Source organism: Xenopus tropicalis, chromosome 1 (genome assembly GCF_000004195.4).
Source record: "Xenopus tropicalis strain Nigerian chromosome 1, UCB_Xtro_10.0, whole genome shotgun sequence".
NCBI lineage: Eukaryota > Metazoa > Chordata > Amphibia > Anura > Pipidae > Xenopus > Xenopus tropicalis.
Window position 1 is genome coordinate 111,767,265 of NC_030677.2, and position 17,544 is coordinate 111,784,808.

The 17,544-nt window shown below is 38.9% G+C and overlaps 1 protein-coding gene across 2 annotated transcripts in view; it reads right to left on the bottom strand.

Annotated features, from left to right (window-relative positions):
* Nucleotides 1-6,804: 6,804 nt before the first annotated feature.
* The window catches only part of insr (insulin receptor), a 70,474-nt gene continuing 59,734 nt past the window's right edge, over nucleotides 6,805-17,544 (bottom strand). For both annotated transcript variants that reach the window (XM_002934379.5, XM_012953588.3), the window contains exons 10-21: nucleotides 16,855-17,050; nucleotides 16,059-16,333; nucleotides 15,192-15,334; nucleotides 14,919-15,078; nucleotides 13,756-13,849; nucleotides 13,239-13,306; nucleotides 11,595-11,824; nucleotides 11,125-11,235; nucleotides 10,680-10,839; nucleotides 9,696-9,825; nucleotides 9,371-9,505; nucleotides 6,805-8,013 (exon numbers count right to left, since the gene is read on the bottom strand). In XM_002934379.5, the coding sequence (XP_002934425.2) occupies nucleotides 7,686-8,013; nucleotides 9,371-9,505; nucleotides 9,696-9,825; nucleotides 10,680-10,839; nucleotides 11,125-11,235; nucleotides 11,595-11,824; nucleotides 13,239-13,306; nucleotides 13,756-13,849; nucleotides 14,919-15,078; nucleotides 15,192-15,334; nucleotides 16,059-16,333; nucleotides 16,855-17,050 (2,030 nt within the window). In that variant the 3' untranslated portion in view covers nucleotides 6,805-7,685. The remainder of the gene's footprint in view (nucleotides 8,014-9,370; nucleotides 9,506-9,695; nucleotides 9,826-10,679; nucleotides 10,840-11,124; nucleotides 11,236-11,594; nucleotides 11,825-13,238; nucleotides 13,307-13,755; nucleotides 13,850-14,918; nucleotides 15,079-15,191; nucleotides 15,335-16,058; nucleotides 16,334-16,854; nucleotides 17,051-17,544) is intronic.

Below are 17,544 nucleotides of genomic sequence, written 5' to 3' on the forward strand. Positions count from 1 at the left end.
ACAATATTGCAGTAAAATAAGGGACAGGGCCTTAATGCAATCAAATGAGAGAGAGGTCCCAATAAATGGACCGATACTGGGAAAGTACTTTACCAAGCGTATGGAACCTCTTGCTTCACATGCCCAATTCAGTGACCCAACACATGGCTGCATCTTCCCAAGGCAATTTCTACAACTGCCCTACTATTGCCCCCAACCCTACTCTTTTCTCGTCAAAGCTCTGTCAATTTAGACCTCTGACTTTCAAAGGGATGGCAAATATTGCAGCTCACACATTTTGTCTTTCCCCTCACCCATTTAACATTGAAGCCAATACTGGCAAGTTGCGATGCCAGAGAATCCAGCCCCCAAGCATGTTTTCAGATTTAGTGGGTACAGCTCATAAAAACACAAACCATGTTCAAGCTTAGTCCAAGTAATAAGAATGAATGAAAAGACCTTTCCCAGGAGCTGTATATGATAGATTTCCAAAATAGAAATCCTAATTCACAGTTAAACATGAATAACTGTGGATCAGAAGCTCACAGTTTCAGTGCAAACCTTGATTGTTCAAGATTGCAGAATATTTAGTCCCAGAATCCTTTGAACTGGTGCCATCAAATACCAACATGGACCAGACAAGTGCTGCCCAAACTTCTCCAGGGAAATTGGCCAATGGGGAATCAACAGACATCTAAAAATTCACAGTTCTGGGAATGGAGAGCTATGAATTCGACCCCAGGTAATGCAGAGTATGCAAGGAAATGAGAGGGCTATACCCTGGAGAGTCCTGCACAAGTGCTTTCGGTTATTTGCATATTAGCAGGAGCTCCTGCAGGGTAAAGTGCAGCCCATTTGTTTTATTCAGCAATTAAGGAAAGTCATAGGAGACAGAAAATAACGGGAGGAGAGAGAAGGGGCGTAGTATCAATTCCCAGAACTGTGTAAGAATCAATCAATACCAGCCGCCAGGTACACTTGTTCTTTGGAGCACAAACCTGAATGTGACAATGCCTCCTTCCAATCTTTAAACACTGTAAGGGGCTATGGCAGATATGGTGTTTTGTCTCCCACACTTAATGCCTCACAAGGCAACTTTGTAATGCATAGGTTTTACCACCAGCAACTTACATTAATCTAGCTAAAGAAGGTTGTTGTTTTATGCTTTATCACCCACACTGAGTTTAAGTGTGGACAATAAAGCAGCATCCCTTCTGCCTCTTTTACAAGAATTCTCCCTTACAAGAATTGCAATATGAAACGTTCCCTTTACACTGTAGCAATATTGCCACTCTAGTAGTTACAAGGCTTCCCACACTTTCCTGTGCCCCTCTTGGGCCCCTCCTGGACAGGTTTAACCACCTAACTGCTAATGAAGTGTAAGAAGTCACATTGTATTGACTATTAAGTAAAAAAAATATATTAGCAAAATATTTATCTCTGGCACCTGTGGCCAAGAACTGTCTAAATTTCAGATTTCAAATAGATGTCAGAGTTTTTTTTCTTTAATAAGGTTTCCTATTTATTAGCCAATGAAGTTAGCACAATAGCCATTAGTGGCAAACTATCTCCACTGTCCAACAAACCTGTCAGATGATGCAAGGGCATACCTCCCAATATCGGCAATTAAAAATGGCAATCTACTAACCCAACTTGGCTACACCCAGTTACAACTAACCATGGTTAGTTATGTCCAAACCCCTTCAGATCTATGAATCTTAATTGTAAGGGGCAATAAGGAGCTATGTTGGGTGGCGGCAGCATTAGGTAAGAACCTATTAATTTCTAGTGGTGACTTTAGTCCCTTATTAGATTTGATTGATCATGTTACCACAGATTATATGTTTGACCCCCATCCCACCAGGCCAAATGTTTAGCCCTCCCAATACTAACCAAATTGAAAAGATGAATTTAGCATCAAACAAAAGGCTATACGTAGCAGAGTGCTTGCAAAACTTCTCAATGAGAGCGCAGTTCTTATTTAGCCACCATAGGGCAGTATTGTGAGAAACCATGGGCAAGTTCATTTGCCCTTCAGTCCCCCAGCCCAGCAGGGTTTCACCCTATCGTTATGCAATATACTGAGGTAGATAATGTGCTAACACAAACACAATTAAAAAATAAAATTAAAATCGCACCTCTTGCTAATTCATTAATCATAAAAATGTACATGCCTTTATCATCTCTCTTTCTAGTGTGTGTGTGTGTGTGTGTGTGTGTGTGTGTGTGTGTGTGTGTGTGTGTGTGTGTGTGTGTGTGTGTGTGTGTGTGTGTGTGTGTGTGTGTGTGTGTGTGTGTGTGTATATATACATATATATATGTAGAAAGAGGTTTTTTGTTACTATGAAAGCTAATTAACTGTCTGTACAGTGATCTTCATTATATTAAAATAAATACAAATCTCCTAAGAAATATTTGTTGAATTACAAAAAACAAAAACGACAAGAACAAAAATATGAACTACTTCTTTAAAAAAATTGTTTGTCTCTAAACATGTAGTGTTACTTGTGTGTTTGTGTATATATATATATATATATATATATATATCTTTTTTTTTTAGGCGATTTTTGCAAAAAATGTATATTTGCTTGCAGAACAAAAAACTGGCTAAATGGTCAGACTAGAATATTTAAAGTACAAAATGTAAATCAAGGGGTTTTCAGAATAGTTCCATCTGCCCCCAGTAAGCTGTGAAAGCAGCAGGAAGTGGCACTACATCAACAGCTCAAGGGATACAGGTTGGATACCCTTTATAGGCACTGTGAAACAGGGTTAAGTGAAGTAATTTTCAAGGGTTTGTAGGGATAAAAAGAAAAAGCTAAAATGGAACTGCTGGTTAATTTAATCAGTTAACATTAAAAACAATTCAGTAATTCATGAAAAAAGTAGGAACCATGTCATTTGGCGCATGCTAAAACCACTTCTTGGCTAATGTACTTCTGCCACTATTAACAAAATAGGAAATTCTAATTCACTGGGGATCCGTCTCACTTGCAATGCCGATACCCCTGCTCCTAGCTTCTTTTGCAGAAGCTACATTTAGAGTGGTACATTTAGAACCCAAAAACATGGTTTCAGCTAGCCCCTTGGGCAGTGAGGGAATCATATTATCTTTCAAGTCTTTCAAATGACTGAGAGAACTTACAGCAGGCAAACTGCCTTAAATTGAATTGCACATGTTGTAATAACGACAAATGGTTTGAAAAAAGACCTAATTCCGAAAGCTTGAAATAGCAGCCCATAAGCACCTTTTATTCCCTTGTTCTTTCTGCCCCAGGTTAATGCTTTAGTCATCTGCAATGATCCATGGTGTAGACTGCGGCCAGTATTAAAGTTGCAATATACACCCATATTCAACATAAACCAAATAAATAGGGTTTCTACTGAAGAAGTGCTTAGTGTGTGTTTTATTATTATTATTATTATTTTTGTATTTTTTATAAAAGGCCCTTTTAAAACACTGGCTAAATGTTTTGTTTCTACCCTTACTAATTTCCTTTTTCTTCCACTGAAATCATGACAGAATAATTAGATATAAATATATGGAGTATATATTTTTTTGCCTGTGGTTTAGACTTACCCATAAGGAGGAGTTTATTTTACAAGAACTCTTCTAAGACAAAATTACATTTATTTATTTTTTAGAACCTTCAGCACTGCGCCCTTTTTACTATGGTGTGTGTGTATGGCAAGCATCTTTTTTACCCCAAGCCCTATTTATTTGGTTTGTATATAACATGGGCAAATAATAGCCCTGAGGATACTAAGATTAAGATGTAAAATCTACATTACAAAAAATGAAATTCATTTCAGCATAAACTTAACAATGCATGTGGGTGCCAAGCCGTTTTGAAACGCAAGGGACATGAAGATGAATTAAATGCTATAGGGATTTCTGTAGCATTATAGGGGAGGGTTAAAATTAAATTATAGAGTTATTAAGGCTAAAAGGTGGGATATAAAAATGGTTTAAAAAGAGCAACAGACACTTACTCAAAGAATGAAAACAGCTCTACTAAAAAGTGAATGGCAGTGAGGTTTTTCATTTCTGGGCATCTAGATGTTAGGAAAAAAGACATAAACAAATAAATACAAACACACACATATATATATTTATAAATATAGATCGTTTCGGACATACCAGGCTGCAGTCCTGCTTCCTTTCACAGTTAAAGTCTGTGTGCATACAAAATAATGCACCTCAGGCATAATTACAGAGACAAATGATTTGGGGGGGAGCTGCTTGCTTGAAAGCCTCCCAAAAAATGGGTATAAAGGGGTTGGGAGTTATTATAAACAACACATTGATTCTACCTATTACATTTTAACCATAAACTGACCAGTTCGGTCAAGAATTTAATTACTGTAATTATGTAAATCTCAGTTTAAAAATAAAATTGCCTAGTAAAAAGTCTCAGTTTATCAAAATGGATTAAAGTGAATTTGATAGTCTGGCACAAGGAGAAAATGTTACTGTAGGTTTTCAAAATGTGGCACATTGAAGATATGTTCCAAAGCTTGCTGCCCTCCAGCTGTATCTGCAACTCCCCATCATCTTTATCTATCTAACAGATGGCTAAGGATGCTGGGATGCTAAGTGCAGCAAACAGATGGAGGGTTGCAGGGATAAAGCCCAGGATTATAATGAGCAGTGAAACAAAATTATTTATAGTTGGTCATGATTTCTATGAAATAATATATTTCTGTGCTTATGTGTAGTCACATCTATATAAAAACATTGACACAAACTTTTCTCCCTCCTTCTACTGTGATAATGAGAAGTACAAGAAAGCAAAACAACTAATGCCGACAGTTACTGAACTATAACTGCCAGCAGGCACCTGGCAAGAGTCTAATCCGTCTGTAACCAGGATTGCAGCAGATCGACAGCGAGCAAAGCAAGGCCCAACATACTTTTTTTTCTGATAATCAAATGGCTTCACAAAGATTCTGAATGTTAAAATATTGGTTTCAGGAAAAAAAGATTAACCTGACAGACCTGTGTATAAATCTCAATTTTACATAAGAGGAATTCTGACCAATACTATATCTTAAGACAAAACCTAAAACAGTAAAAAACAAAACATACATACATATATTTATATATATAGAATGCAGAGTGGGGAGCACACCAAAATTTTAGGTACAATACCTGGGTGCCAGAGCAACAAAATTAAATAGACGAAAAAGTGTCGGCACTCACAGGGTTCTCACGAAAATATTAACAGGCAGTACATCATGGTTGAATGCAAATAAAGTGAGGTTTATTGATCCTACGTTTCGGTTCTTTACTGGAACCTTCTTTAGGGAAGAAAATGTGTATACAGAACAGTGTTTAAATGCAGTACTTGGCACCAAATAGCGCGTTGCTAGGCAACCACAAAAGTAAACAACACGTTCACCAAGGTGGTAAAGGGTACAGAAGAACAGGAACAGCACCTCTTGTCTTTGTAGATTAAAATGCCTTTATTGCAAAGATTTTTGGGGCAAAAAAAAAACAGCAGCAACGTTTCAGGTCACATAAGACCTTTTATCAAGACATTTCCTCAGAATGAAGCACTCCCTTCCTACATTCAGATGCATGGCAATTGACTTTCAACCCCCCCTATCACGGGGGGGGGGGGGGGCAACAGAGACCAGGCCCTCCTACAAAGGGAGTCCAGGTGGATCCACAAACTTGACTGTGTGGCCCCCAGGGGTCTTAATGAGACTCTTCCGCTTGGCTGTTTTATTTAATATTGTCAGCCGCAGTATTTGCAACCTTTCTTATCTGATATGTGATACCTGTTTGATGTGTTTGGCGTTCACTGTTCCTGGCAACATGTATCCATATGCCTGCTAGTAATTTGACACTGTGCGATTCTGCACATTTGACACCTCTGGCTAATACCAGCAGTGTCTTACCGTCGCCAGCACCGACTCTCTTATGCTGCGCCAGCAACCCTAAGGGACTGTATCTGTATGCGCACTAGCAAGGGCCCCCTGCTTGGGGTTATATGCACTGGGATATACGCGCCGTTGCCAGGGAGTGCCCCAAGGGGGTTACGTGGGCGGCACTTTAGTCTGACGAACAGGTCGGCTCTAACACTACACTTGCGCGAATGGGACTCGCTATGAACGGGGATCGCTACTTCTATTATGGGGAAAATGGCTCAATAATGACACCAGGCACAGATTTACAATTTCACTTTCTTTTATTCTTTATTTCTGTCCCCTTTACCACCTTTGAATCTGTTGTTTACTTTTGTGGTTGCCTAGCAACGTGCTATTTGGCGCCAAGTACTGCATTTAAACACTGTTCTATATACACATTTTCTTCCGACGAAGGTTCCAGTAAAGAACCGAAACGTAGGATCAATAGACCTCACTTTATTTGCATTCAACCATGATGTACTGCCTGCTATATATATATATATATAGCAAAGAAGCAACTGCTATATATTTAGTTGTAATATTATGCACACCAGGCAGGAGTCCTAATCTCAGAAACAAGCTTTTGTATTAACCACAGAAGCTACTAGCAAATGGTTAACCCCATTGCTGTCAGAAAAGCTTGCAGCATGGTCTTTCTGTTATTAAAGGATTTAGCTTACCTACATAACCCTTGAAATATTGCAGAGGCCTATTGTTTGTTGGGGTTTTGTAAAACAGAGTTTCAATGGCACGATGACTGCCTCTCAATGAAGTTAAACTAAATCAACCCAGTGACTCCATAAAGGTACAATATAGAACGAAACAAAAGTTAAAACTATAGACAATGATCTTGAGATTGAATAGGTAGGAGGAGAAAGATGTTGAGAAATTCCTCCATTTTTGGTCTGATCAATAACATACCTGACAAACAAACATAAAACCGACCCCAAATCTGTGTTGGCCTTAAAGGCAGCTAGTTTTCATGTCCTTTATGGCCTCCATGCCTCAAACAAAGCTGGAAAACCACACCACTTAACAGAGAGGAGGAGGGGTCGAACTCAGAAGCCCGGTTTTTGCACTTAAGTATAGCAAAAGGCTTCTTTACTGTAGGTAAAACTTCTCAGCAGGTCATGTTAATGAAGAGGTGAATGGGACAGAGAGGGCTTCTGATTATCACTGAGTTAAGATATTCCCCCTGTGAGGTACATCTGGCTTGTCCTACATTCCCAGACTCTCTTATTACCCAAGTTTAGTCTTATTTTTCCACCCATTCTCAGAGAAAGCAGCAGGATTAAAATACTCCGAGGTCAATGAACATCCAAACTTCACTTTGGCTTGGTCAACCAATAGGAGGAGGCCAAGATCCACCAAAAGCTAATCCGCCACAGATAAAAAATATCATGTTGAACCAGCAGGGATTTTTCATCTTTTTTTGGTGCGCACATGTGCTTTTCTGGTAATTTGCATATGGATGCATTTCCTCTTCTTCCTCCCATATCCATGCCACACTGAAAAACTGCTGGTTAACAGCCACTGAAAATAAATAGGCATTCTAGTGTAGATTGGAGACCAACCTCTTGTATGTCCGTTCACAGTTTTGCCCTATAGTCAGCCTGTCAAAACTGTCAGAAAACAAAACAAACATGACAATAAATTCATGAACCCAGTTAGATAATGAGACATTCAAAACCTGAAGAGGGTGTTGTTGGTTTGATGTTCTAGCCATGGGAATTGTTCTGTCCTGAGATTTGACGGAGGGTTAAGATGCTTAGAATTTTACAGAGTATTATATGTTAGGATGGGCTGGACCGTGGCAAAGACAGTATACGTCCATTTTTTCTGCCACCATTCATATGGGTGTAGGGGATGTGTTCTTCATAAATGTTCCCCCGATTCGACTGATCCCGTAAAGAACAGGAAGAAGGGTCCAGGGGTGTGCTCTCCATATTTTCAAAATCAATTTCCAAATCATCTGTTTCAGGTGGCTTGTTCTCGTCACTGTAGTAGAATGAGACTTCCTGAAAACTAAGATGCAGGTCATCTTTTAACATGTCGATAATCTCCAAGAAGGTAGGCCGCATCTTGGGGTTATACTGCCAGCACATCTGCATCAGACTATGCCTGCAAAACACAGATCAGTGCATGATGTAAATGACTTTTGATTTTAACTAGGTATATGCTTCAAGCTAGACCTAGCAAAAGTAAAGGAGAAATATTTATACATTTAGAACAACAAAAAAAGGAAAAGTTAAAGGAGTGTAAACAGAAAATAGCTTATATCGCTTATTAAAGGGGATATAAACTCTTCTGTGCATTTTTGCTATTTACGTTCATCTTCTATATTTCCTTCTAAATGGGGCTTAAAGCCCAATGCTCTTGTGAAAAGCAATTTTTCTCAAGGTAAAGACTGCATCAGCCCTGGGTAGTTGCAAGAGCAATCCTCTTCTTTCTTCTGTTTTTGCTCTACTTGCAGATGCACAGTAGAGTAAAAAGCTGAACCACAAAGGAAAACTATTCTAAAACGAATGTAGGTCTCTATAAAAATATATTCCATAAACAAGCACATATGTAAAACCCTGCTTCATCTAAATAAACCATTTTCATAAAAATATACTTTTTTGGTAGTATGTGTTATTGGGTACTCCTAAACAGAAAATTGCCATTTTAAGAATTAATAATATAAACTGTTTAAGGTTAAGTATTCATTCTGGGGGCAGAATTGCGAAGAAAAAAGACAGGTGGAAGAGGATCGTTCGTTCGCAATTACCCTGGGCTGGTGTGGTTTTCTCCTAACAAGGAACACCAACCTGAGGTATAAGGTAAGTGATTACAGTCACTGGGGGTACCTAACATTTTGGCACCCCCAGTGATTTTACCTTTCTTTCTCTTTTAATTATGACTTCCAACAGGGAAATTATTCCACAAAATTATTTTTGTAGGCAGTGAAATATACAGAGAAGGAATACATCTATTAACACCAACAATATCCTTATCTTCACTGCCTATTAACTGGTAATTAATAGTGGATAAATTCAAAGGATAACATTTCCTTTTAGCGCCTTAATTCAAATTTACTTGACTTTATATCTTTCTATAAAGTACAAGTTTTTGGACCCACAAGCAAGATGTAATTTAAACTTAGATAATTAGCTTTGCTCAGATATATTAAAATTGTGCTTCCATAAGGATCAGCTTGGGCCCTCTATACCCATACAGTACCCAGTAGCCAATCATTTTTCCCCCCTGCATATATGTGTACTTTACAGTATTTTCTAAATATCCTAAGGATTTTCTGTTAGCACTTTAATGGTGCTTGCAATCTTGTATCAACGGTATTGAAGAGTAAGCCCATGAAGAGTCACATGTCAACATCAAGAAAAGGAGAAGCTAATTAGATACTGGCAATTCCTCTAAAGCTTGGGCTGCAACATTGATGTTAAATTAAACAACATGTTGCCCTTCTATCATTAATACGTACAGCCTTGGAGGGCAATTCTCCGGTTGGTCAAGTGAACCTCCATCCATGACAAACTTCAGGACCTGCTCATTAGAAAGTCCCTGATATGGCTGTTCTGCCAAACTCGTTATTTCCCATAAAACAACTCCAAAGGACCTAAAACAAGAGAGAGTTAAAAATGCACATTTTAGAAAATAAGTACTGTGCACCAGAAAATAAAGTGAATGTATCAACTGTTGAATATATACAAGTATGCAATATGGGGGGGATAGAAAATTAGAAAAGAGGTCAAAAAAGTATATACTTTATTCTTAACTGATCTTAACTGATTATGCTGATAACATACCAGACATCTGAGAAAGTTGTGAACACTCCATCTTTCAGTGATTCAGGGGACATCCATCTAACAGGCAGCAGCCCCTTTCCCCCTTTTCGGTAATAATCTGTCTCATAGATATCTCGTGTCATTCCAAAATCTGAAAGGCAAAAACGTGAATATTGAAGCTAAAAATTAAATTAAAAAATGGCTTTCAAATACAAGCATTTGGTTTATAGATTCTGCTATATACGGGGAGGTTATTTATACATTTTTGAGTTTTTGTCACTTCAAATTAACTTCAAATTTTACCAAACTTGAATGTCTGTTTATTTACTAAAAAATGTGAATAGAAAAAACTCGATCAAATTAAATGATCAAATACAACATTTATAACGGGTCTACAAACTCTCAAATAAAATTTACAAAACTAGAATTTGAGTTTTTGCACCAAAAAAATTGAACATTGGTAAATCACCCCTTTAGTATCAGTAGATGTTAAAGAGAAGTTGACACTAACAAATGCCACCAAATTTTAATATTCAAAATAGGGTCACAATTCAACATCAAAATGTTGGCTAACACTAGTGAACTAGTGCATTTTTAGTGCAAACCATGCAATGTTTGATGAAGGGAAATGCCCCAAAATATTAGATGGTTTGCACTAAATAAAGACACAGGAGCATCCTACTAGAACCAGCCTTGCTGTTCCAGTTTGTTTGTTTTAGGTTAGGGTGTGCCTATCCCTCATTACATACTGAGGCCAGGGTAAGATGGTGAGTTTTGGGTTTAGTTAACACTCATCTGAATCCTGATCTAAGGGTCTTTTGTGACCAGGCAGCCCAAAGCTTTGGGGTTCTAGAGCCATGGCCCCTCATTTCCCTTATTTTGATCCATGCTTGTTGGCAAGTCTCTTTTTCTAGTTAATCAGATACTGATGCCAGTCAGTTCTAAAAAAATATATTTTGGGGTTGTTCTAGGGAGATTACTCCATAAAGCATACATTTTACTTACCTCCAATTTTCACAGTATAATCTTCAGCAACCATGCAGTTCCTAGCAGCCAGATCCCTGTGTACAAACTTTTTAGCATTGAGATATGCCATGCCATCTGAAATTTCCGCTGCCATCTGGATCATTTCTTTAAGGGTAGGAGCAGGACGTCCTGGGTTATTCTGAAAATGTAAGGGTGAGAGGAGAACTGCTAGTTAGTAGCAGTATTTAGAGTACCTAGCTGTTTTAATAGCTGTCTACCATTTTTTCTCTAATGTTAAAGTAAACGTACTGCCAATTTGAGACAGCCCCAGGGCGACACACTATAACAGCAAAGTGACACATGCCATTTGCCTTTCTGTAGCACACATCTCTTCATATATCTTATAAGCTCTTTAATGTGCATCTCATTCTTACACCACCACAACCAATTATAATGTTTAGTATAGCCTGTATAGCATGCTTACCTCTGCATCAGGTCGCAGTGAGCGCAGGTAACTTTTGAGATCCCCATGCGTCATTAACTCCATGATGACAAGTGTTGGCTGACCTTTGGACACCACACCAAGCAGACGGACCTGCAAAGGGGCAAAACAGTGAGACTTTATAATGTCAACAATGCCATGAAAAGTTTACATGGAGGCACATGGGTTTACAGAAATGTCTGTATGTCATGTCATGATCACCCTTCTTCACCTCTCTCACATATTACTTCCTGCTTCCTTGGCAAAAAAACTCATATTCTCCTCATATGCTGGCTCTCATTGAGCATTCTGGCAAATATATACCTTCCCTCTTGTGTTTTTCCAGTTACCGTGCTACAATACATATTAATTTTTTTTTACTCACATATAAACCATTCAACCTTCAGATCCTGCAAGATATCAAATATTTTAAATATAAAAACTGAAATCTGTATTTTTTAATGATTCCTTACCACATGGTGGCAGCTAAATGCCTTCATGACAGAAGCCTCATTTAGGAATTCTATCCTCTCTCGAAGGCTTGCAGACTCATTCACAGTTTTCACAGCAACACGAACTTCTGGCTCTCCCTTGATAATATCTTTGGCAATACCCTCGTACACCATTCCAAATGAGCCCTGGCCCAATTCTCGCAGTAAGCTGATTTTATCACGTGGTACCTCCCATTCGTCAGGGATGTAGACTGTAATAAGTAAGAGTTCTCAGTGAGTTTACATGACAGCCGATGTGATTGTGAACTATGTACTTACAGTATTATTTAACATCTCCCACAACAGTACATCCCATGTATTTACAGTAGAAAACATTCTCTGTGTTGTAATTCCATCAATTTATCCTTTGTGCACTTCCCTCAGCAGGAGTGTAACAACAGAAATAACAACCCCAGTGGTTGCTGGGGGAAGCATGAGTAAAGGTGGCCATGCACGTAAAGATCCGCTTCGGCTGGCGAGGTTGCCAAGCGAGCGGATCTTCTCTCGATATCCCCACCTACGGGTGGGTGATATCGGGGGGAATAAAGGCTAATTTGGTCGTTTGGCCCTGGGGCCAAATGATCGAATTATAATGTCTGTTAAGGGCACAGTCGGTTTGGCGACTGCATCAACGAGCCGATGCGGTCCCCGATCCAACTGAATTTTTTAACCTGCCCGATTAATATCTGGCCGATTTCAGGCCAGGTATCGGTCGGGCAGGCCAGTCTTTGTTTCCCCTACACGGGCCAATAAGCTGCCGAATTTGTCCAAGGGACCGATATCGGCAGCTACAATCGGCTCGTGTATGGCCACCTTAAGGGAAGGAGAGCCTGGTGAGGGTCCTGGATTGATGTATACTTTCAATATTTGTGCACAAAACAAAAGTTAAATATTAACTTTAAATTACATTGCTATAATCATATTTGGTTTGTGATGCTCACTGTCATCATAATAAAGTGAAATGATTGCATGTACAGGCACCTGGCTAACCATTTTGGTAGAAGTGGGGCAAAATAATACAGGTCCTTGTTTGTTTATTTCTGTGTTATTCAGATTCTGCCTCCCACTAAATTCCAGGGCTGGAACTAGAGGAAGGCCGAAAAGGAACGTGCCTAGTGCGCAGCGGTGGGGAAGGATTAGATGCTAGGCACGTACCTACTAGCCCAGAGAGTGGGGCCAGAATCAAAGGCAGCTTGCCTGGGCACCCTTCGAGCTTGGCCTGTTTATGCTAAATCCGTTAGACAGTGGGTAATGGTGTGGTAGTACCAAGGGAGGATTGTCCACCCTTTAAATGCCAAAGCTCCTCAATTTAGATCTGCTTGTAACAGGTGCTAAGACATATATACGTTTTCTTACGAAGCTATAGTTGCTAATTTTTAAAACTGATCAGCTGATCAGTAAGAATTATATGCTTTAGAACTCTTCCATAATATCAGAAGGTTATTTGTTACATTTTAAGTATTATCTGAAACACCATTTTTTTGCCATTTTTTGAAGACATAACTTGGCCCTCTATAAACATGTTTTTCAGGATTTGTACCAGCAGATTGTTTTCGCATGTCTTGGGTGTTGACAAGGTCTTCACCGCTTATGCTGAACTGAGCAAAACTGAGTCTGTGTACTCACCTTCACTTGCACTAAGATATTCAGGATTAGAGGAGGCGTAGAGTGGTCCAACTGGGCCTTCTGCATCTCTGTAGAAGAAATACATGCACATTATGGAAGGATAAGTATTTACTTGTAAATCATGCAAATATTGTTAACTATTGTTAATACTTTTTAAGATAAACGTCTAAAAAATGTCATAAAGACATTCACTGCCCTGCTGGTATTGATTCTTGAAACAATGTATCAGCTGATTAACAGACCTACAAGGCCACATAAGGTATTGTGTGAACTGGAGTCTTGCGTGTAGAAGAGCTGACTTTTGTTTCAAAAATAAGAACTCAAGGTGCAAAAAAAAAAAGACAAAAAAAATAATTTAAAAATGTATTTTGCAAAAAATATTCTCATATGGGATCTGAATGAGATTACTTTGAAATAAAGCACTGTAAACCTGAAAACTATGATTGTTATGGGGACTAACAGCACTGCAAGATAAATCAGATACATGTACTTAATTACAGTTTTGAAGGCAACTTACTTTTTCTTCTGAATAACACAGTAAACCAGGACAAAAAGCAGAAGAATGACTGCAATTACTGGACCAGTGACGATTTTCACTATGCTGCTGTGAGCTAAAAACAAAATAAAATGTCCCAGATATAATAATATTTAGCAAAAATAACAAACACACACATCAAACACTGATAATATGAAGTGGCATAACTACCATACAGTAGACCAAGTGGCAGAAGGAGGTGGGGGACAAGGAGAGCTTTGTGTGACATTAGCCTTAATGGAAGTCAAATTAGGGCCACAGATAGACTGGCTAAAAACTGCAAATAACAAAGAAGAATACACCACACGGGTTCTTCAATAAGCATAAACCATTTTAACAAACTATTTAGGATAAGTTTAAATGGTTTATGCTTATTGAAGAACCCGTGTGGTGTGTTCCTCTTTGTTATATTACACATACTGGTATGCAAAAGAATTAGGAAACAAAATGATAGACTCTGGCACACAAAATTCTCACCCTTCACAGAGTTTACCCTGCAGAAGTCATCAGATGAGTGTGATTTTTTTTTTAAGGGTTTCTTTAAACAAATTACAATAAATCAACATTATAGCAAACTGCCCACCAGTGTCAGTGGCAGGTGTTCAGATGACACAAAAAAGAGATTTTTTTTTAAAAAAAAAAGGTAAGGGACATTACATTGACCAAATATTCATTTCAAGAAAAAGGGACTCCCAAGCCAAAAAGATGATTGCATTCAAGGTTATTGCTTTGTAAATTTAAGTATTCTGCCATTTTCACTCGCTACCGAGGGGGGCACCATTTCATTACAGTTTTTCTGGCTGCTGCAACCTACAAATATTATAATAAATAAGACCTTAATAGGTTTTCTTGTACATATAGTGACTAATAATGCTAATTAATGCCATTTTTCCTATTACATTGCTGCAATACACTAAAACAGCCTACACCATATTGCAGGTTTTATTATGACTGATTTATTATGACTACTGAAATCTGACAAATATGTTTTACCTCTAATACCTCTAAGAGCAAAAGCATACTAAGAGAAAACTAATTAGCAATGTATGCATACAAATAAAATACATAAGAGCTACAGCATAACAAAAGAAATAAGTATAAACACAAGCAAACCGTCCCTAAACATAAAAAATATTTTTACTTACGGTGGTCTGGCACTTGGAAGTAGGCTGGTTCTGTCCATGATCCATTGCCTGCCAGGGAGGTTGCACGGATCTTTACACTGTAATTCCCTGGGGTTAATACCCTGAGTTTTGCCCCTTTGTCTGTGCTATACTGCTTCTGTGACACGCAGCTAATCACTTCCTGCAATGGGGAATGCAGAAAGAAAGCACAGTTTGACTACTGTTGTGGGATACTCCAAGAAAATAAATCATTCTACAAAAATATTCAAATCTGAAGAGGCCCTGAAATCTTACCTCTGTGCCCCCAACTCGGGAGTAATGCACCTCATACAAAACTATTAGCCCATTTGGATCTTTTGGTTCTTGCCATTTTAAATGGATTATATTAGGTTCAATATACTCATAGGTGATGGGTCCCACAACATTGTCGGCAGTGGCTATAAAAAAAGAAAACAAAAACATATCTATGAGAGTTCTGACACATTTCTATCCATTTACATAGGAAATAAGCAGGGGTTATCTAGCTAAGGGCTCTGGAACACGAGGGAGATTAGTCGCCCGCGACAAATCTCCCTTGTTGCGGGCGACTAATCTCCCCGATATGACATACCACCGGCAAAGATGTAAATCGCTGGTGGGATGATGTACGCAGCGCCGCGATTTGCGAAAATCGCCAAAGTTGCCTTAAGAGGCAACTTCGATGATCACGCCGCCACATATGCCATCCCACCGGTGATTTACATGTCATGTCATATCATATATTATATATATTATATCATCATATATTAGTCACCCGCAACAAGGGAGATTTGTCGCGGGCGATTAATCTCCCTCATGTGCCAGAGCCCTATGTGCATAACAGATAATCTCACAACGGCATAGCAAACTGGACAAGAAAGGATTCCAGTGAATGGCATTCCAACAAGAACAGGTACCCACTGGAATAGGTGATTTTCAACTCTTTAATAAAGATTTCAACTTCTAACAGCACAGATATGCAAACATGTAAGATGGTGGCTTACCTATACACGTTATTTAATATACATTGTATAATGCACCCGGAAGTTTGATAAATGTATACAAACCTTAATTACAAGGTTTATGCAGTTTCAGAGACTGAAACAAAGATAAAATTGTGAACTGAGCACCAAAAAGGCTTACCCTCTGGCATTGTCCTTGCACTAACATATGCTGCCACGCTACATCCCATGGAGAGTTCGTGGTTGCAGGCATGAATCTCAATGCGGTAACCAGTAAAATGCTTTAAGCCAGTGACCATTAGAGACTCCTTAAACCAAACTTTCTGTGAATATATCTTTGGCTCTGTTTCATCCGGAGCACGGGTGGAGGAGGCATTGAAGAGAGAAGGGGCTGTCACTGGGTCTGGCAGAGTTCCATTGGCTACTCCAAATAGTTCACGCCGTTTTCGAACAGGTCTGCAAAACACATGGTTTTCTGACTTACAAATGCATAGAAAAGAGGGAGCTAGACACATAAAGAAATTAGTCTTGGTTTCTCATACATTACTTATCTGCCTTGAATTGTACCCTACTGGTACAGAGGCTGATAAGGCTCTTTCTTAAAGAGTATTATTTTAGGGCAGGAAATAATCCCCTAAACTCCACCCCTGCTAGGAATTATGGACTCTAGATCATTATGTAGAGTTGTTTGAAAAAGTCAAACTTGATAGAAAAAAACTGGTGGAAAAAAGGCAGATGGGACCGAAACCTGTCACACGTGTGGACATTGACATGATCTTTCTAATACCTGCCCTGTGTGCACAGAATTAGAGACAAATTCCCATCCTGTCAATATGCACACATATATAGCATTTTAGGCCCCATCTGCTTTTCTTTACCGGTGTTTTTTTGCCAGCTGAGAGAAAGCATAGTATGCCACAGGCCTTGTAACTATTTCCCTTTCTTGGTGGCTCTTATCTCTTATAAGTTTTTCTCACCTAGGTATAAAAACTTCATTATGTAGATAATTTTCAAATGTTTTTCTGAATGCTGATTCATCCTGTTCTTTCTGGATTTGGAAATCAGTTTTGGGACAGGGACAGCACTTGGATGAAGGTTGGTCTGTCTGATTTATATTTCCATTTTCCTCAATATCCGAGGGAGGAGTCCAAGTTCTGGAAGGCAACTTAAGACCTACAGGAAAAGAGATAAGGGAATTAGCCTCTTAGGCATTTTATGCATGGAATGTGTAAAAAGAATCTTAGTGCAAGGGCACATGGGGCAGATTGTCAACCTGCACATGCAGCTCATATCCACCAACAAACGCCAAGTCTCGAGTTTGATGGTGGATATCAGCTGCGTGTGCCCGCACCAATTCAATGATTTTGGTGCAGGCACAACTGGAAGATTATTTAAGCATAAGGGTGGACTGTAAGCCTGCACTTATCGGCACCCTTGCCCTGGCCCTTAACCCCACTCCTGCAGACTTGTGCTCAGCTGGCAGATCTGCATAACAATTATCAGTGTTTGTACTTGAAAGCCATTTTTACTAAACATCTATATAGTTCTGATTATTAGAACTTCTGTTAATGTAGGTCTGAAGCATCCTCATTAGAATACATACTTCCACTATATGCTGTTCACACTATTACTAAAGGTAAGTAGATGATAGCACATTTGTGCAAACT